Source organism: Hipposideros armiger, unplaced genomic scaffold (genome assembly GCF_001890085.2).
Source record: "Hipposideros armiger isolate ML-2016 unplaced genomic scaffold, ASM189008v1 scaffold_31, whole genome shotgun sequence".
Classification (NCBI taxonomy): domain Eukaryota; kingdom Metazoa; phylum Chordata; class Mammalia; order Chiroptera; family Hipposideridae; genus Hipposideros; species Hipposideros armiger.
In genome coordinates, this window is record NW_017731381.1 from 3390006 (window position 1) to 3393958 (window position 3953).

The 3953-nt window shown below is 53.9% G+C and overlaps 1 protein-coding gene across 1 annotated transcript; it reads left to right on the forward strand.

Moving 5' to 3' along the window:
- Nucleotides 1-361: 361 nt before the first annotated feature.
- On the forward strand, nt 362-3383 carry SGK2 (serum/glucocorticoid regulated kinase 2). Its single transcript, XM_019637035.1, has 4 exons — nt 362-491; nt 1584-1678; nt 1981-2017; nt 3062-3383. Exons 1-4 carry the CDS (start codon nt 372-374, stop codon nt 3155-3157), a joined length of 348 nt encoding a protein of 115 aa, XP_019492580.1. The 5' UTR covers nt 362-371; the 3' UTR covers nt 3158-3383.
- Nucleotides 3384-3953: the final 570 nt, after the last annotated feature.

Genomic DNA, 3953 nt, shown 5'->3' on the forward strand with positions numbered 1-3953 from the left:
GATTCTAATGGTCTAAAAAGAGGGTGCCCAGGCAGGGAAAACAGCATGAAAAAAGGCATGAATGTGGGCTCACATGTGTCGCAATCACATAGGCTTCGCTTGTCACCCCGGGGGGAGGGTGCAGGGGTTTCTGATCCAGGGGCTGGAGCTGCACCCACATGGACCGGCTGAGGATGAGGCAGCATGCAGAACCCTGGCCCTGAGGGCATGAGGCTGACCACACAGGAGCGGAGCCAGGCTCCGAGGGCAACAAGGAGCCACAGTGGGCATTTGAGGAGGGGCATGAGAGGGTCCTGGGCAGGGCAGCACCACCAGCGAGGCCCTGTGGGCTGTGACACCCTGTCTGTGTGACTCCACAGCAGAGCCATATCATGGCGGAGCGCAATGTGCTTCTGAAGAACGTGCAGCACCCCTTCCTCGTGGGCCTGCGTTACTCCTTCCAGACGCCCGAGAAGCTCTACTTCGTGCTCGACTATGTCAACGGGGGAGAGGTAGGTGGGCCCACAGGGAGCTCCCCTGAGCTAATGCTTAGCTGCGAGCCGCCTAGCCCACATGCCCACTGTGTACCAGGTTCCAGAATGTTCTCACCTCCTTGTTACCCCAGACCCGTTTTGTAGCTGAGGAAACTGAGGCTCAGGAGCTAACTCACCTGCTCAAGGCCACCCAGACCATACCTGGCAGAGCCAGGCTTGGAACGCCGATCTGTATTGACTTCCTCCCACAAAATTGTCCAGACTCACTGCGGTGGACCTGGGAAAGGCCAACGGTCAGAGAGCTCTGTGGCTGGGATTTCCAGTGCCCCTGTTGTACACCAGAGGCCCCTGGGTGGAGGTGACCAATCACTGTGGTGAACAGAGACCTGAGGCCACCTGGTGACTCAGAAGAACAGCTAGATAAGCTGAGATCCCTCCTGGACTTCACTGTCTCTCTGGGCAAATGGCAAAATTTAGTGGGGCCCCCTCAGTGACCCCAAATGTAATCTCTGTGACCTGATGCCAAGAGAGGAGGTTTTGTCCTGCATTCCCTAAGTCCCCTGGTGGAGGCGAAGGGTTTTCCATGCCAGCAAAATAGAACAAAGCAATTGGCCCATGGGCAGATCTAACCCCGGGCTCAGTTTGACTCAGTCATAATAATCTTTTCATCTGAGTTGGAGGAAAAACATACTTTTGAACCACCCGGTTTCAACCACCAGCTCTGCCAATTGCAAGCTTCGTGACCTTGGCAAGTCACCTGATGGCGCTGACCCCTCCCAGGTTCCTCTTAGGTGAAACTGGCATCATATGTGATGCCTTGAAGGTGGTCATGAGGATTAAACGAGATAAGACATGTGAAAGGGTCTGGCTTGGAGCCTGGAACACAGTAGGTGCCGAATCCATGCGCATCAATCTCTCCTGCTTACTCTTTGGACACCCATGGTTGCTCTGTGGGGAGGGGGCCCCGCATGCCCTTTGTCATCTGAGTGCATTGCAGCTCAGAGAAGGGGCAACTTGGCCAGCTGCCCCCCACCCTGCCCTCGAGGAGCTAGAGCCCCCAGGAAACCCTCTTACACACCTCCCCGCTTCCAGCTCTTCTTCCACCTGCAGCGGGAGCGCAGGTTCCTGGAGCCCCGGGCCCGGTTCTACGCCGCCGAAGTGGCCAGCGCCATTGGCTACCTGCACTCCCTCAACATCATCTACAGGTGAGGCCTGCCTGTGGCTCAGAGCCAGACCCAGCCCTTCTGCCTCCACTGCTAGGGGTGGTGTGGGTCCCTACATCGTGATGAAATCCTGGTGAACTTGGTCCTTTGTCTGAGAAGGATCTACCAGCAGGGTAGGGTGGGAACCTCCTCCTTTCTGGGGTCAACTGCCCATCCTCCCTGGGCTCTCACTTGACATCTCTGTGGGTCTCCATGAAATGTCCTCCCACCAGGACCCCAGGTGCCCGACTCTCCTCACTAAGGGGCTGAGCCATCACAGTGCACTTTTCTCTTGTTTTCTGCAGGGACCTGAAACCAGAGAACATACTCTTGGACTGCCAGGTGTGTGTGTGTGGGAGTGTCAGTGTATAGTTGCACATGTGTGCTGTGTACCCACAAGTGTGTGTGCATGGGTGTGTGTGCATTGTGCATGCATAGATACGGGTAGGGATGCATTCAAGTATGTGTATGCACATGTGCTCATGCATGTGCACATGCGTGTACATGTGCATCACGTGCACACGAGACCGTGTGCATGTGTACACATATGTGCACGCATATGTACACAAGGTCTGTGGGGAGCAGGGGTGGAGCCAGGTGGAGGCTTGTGGATTTTGTAGTCCCTGTATGTCTTATACGGTGTTCTTTGGGAATAGAGTCTGAGGTGAAGCATTGGGTACAGAAGGTTATTGGGGAATGCTCTCAAGAGATCTACTTTAAGGGGATGAAGAGGCAGAATTGGGCAGAGGAGGAAGCTCACCTGGTTGCAAGTGAGTCCTCAGCTGATCTTACAGGGATGAGGCGGGCCTGAGCTGGGATGGCCCTGTTCCAAATTGAGGCAAGGAGGCTGGGCATCTGAGTCCCTTCATTGGTCAGTCAATGAGTGGGGATTGCCCCTGGGGAGGGGCATAACTTTGGGTGAGGGCAGTGTCCCGTATGGGGGGATGGGCATGACAGCACTTAAAGAGGAGATCTGGGCAGAGCCCTGCAGTATCCATTCACTCCATGACCTCCACCAGCCACCCGCCCACCCAGCTGCCACAGGATATGGCTGCTTTCTGGGTCCCCAGCCCTCTGTGAAGGCGGTGCTGCCACCAGGTCCCTCCAGCAAGGACATTCTGAAGCTGCCGCTGTTATAGGGCATAGGTCTGAGTGTGGTGAGCTGGCCAGACAGTGGACTGCCATCTCCCCACTTTGTCCCCTGTGCTGCTTCCAGCATCCAGCCCAGAAGCCCTGGGTCTCTGAGTATAGCCTCCAGCCTGAGCCAGGGACATCAGAACCCATAGCTGCTGCCCTGGGGAGTGGCGTCTGGGCTGTGGGGTTAAGCCTCGCCATACGTTTATCTTAGACCACCCTCCTCCCCTGCCTTCCCTCCCTCCTCCACAGGGACACGTGGTACTGACGGATTTTGGCCTTTGCAAGGAAGGTGTAGAGCCAGAGGAGACCACGTCCACATTTTGTGGCACCCCTGAGGTGAGCTAAACCTACTAGCAGAGGGCAAGCCATGAGTGCTTAAGGCCTCAGATCCTAGAGCCAGCAGGTTACACCTGAGGGGGCTCACTGCTTCCACCCAAGCACGTCCCCTGAGCTGCCTGTGCTCTCAGCCTTGGTTTCCTCATCTGTATAATGGGGGCACCAGCTCAAGGGGCTGCTGGGATCCCCGCCAGCTACTGGTGACTCTGCCACAGTGATGTCCAGTAGGAACAGAAAAGCAAACCATATATACCATTAAAAATTTTCCAGCAGCCATGTTTAAAAAGTAAAAAGAAAAAAAGAATAAAAAATAAAAATAAAAAATAAAAAGTAAAAAGAAACGTGAAATTGATTTTAATAATATATTTGAATTAACCTATATATCCATAACATCGTCATTTCAACCCACAATATAAAATTGTTCAGATATTTTATTTTTTCCTAAGTCTTTGAAATCGGTGTGTATGTTGCCCTTATGGCCCATCTCAGCTCAGAACAGCCACATTTCAAGTGTTCGGTGGCCACATGTGGCTAGTGGCTGCTGTATTGGGTAGCACTGCCCTACAAGGTGAAGTTGGTGTGCAGCAGGAGGGCCTGGCCTGACGGTTAAGATAGGGACGTGCAAATGCAAAACACTGGTCTCCTGTGCTCTTCCAGCCACCAAGAGCCTGGAGGGTTAAAATGGATGTGTCTCAGTAGTAAGTCATATATGTCTATCTGTTCTGCCAAGTCCTCCCTGCAGCATTGGGGTTCAAACCTTTCCTTGAACTCCCACCTGTGTTGACCCTTGGACCTTGGACCTAAA

Excerpts from the sequence above, each read along its gene's own strand:
- SGK2 (XM_019637035.1), top strand. The coding sequence starts at position 372 with ATGGCGGAGCGCAATGTGCTTCTGAAGAACGTGCAGCACCCCTTCCTC. Across the intron at positions 492-1,583 it reads ACTATGTCAACGGGGGAGAG|CGGGAGCGCAGGTTCCTGGA; the intron begins GTAGGTGGGCCC and ends TTCCACCTGCAG. Across the intron at positions 1,679-1,980 it reads TCCCTCAACATCATCTACAG|GGACCTGAAACCAGAGAACA; the intron begins GTGAGGCCTGCC and ends TGTTTTCTGCAG.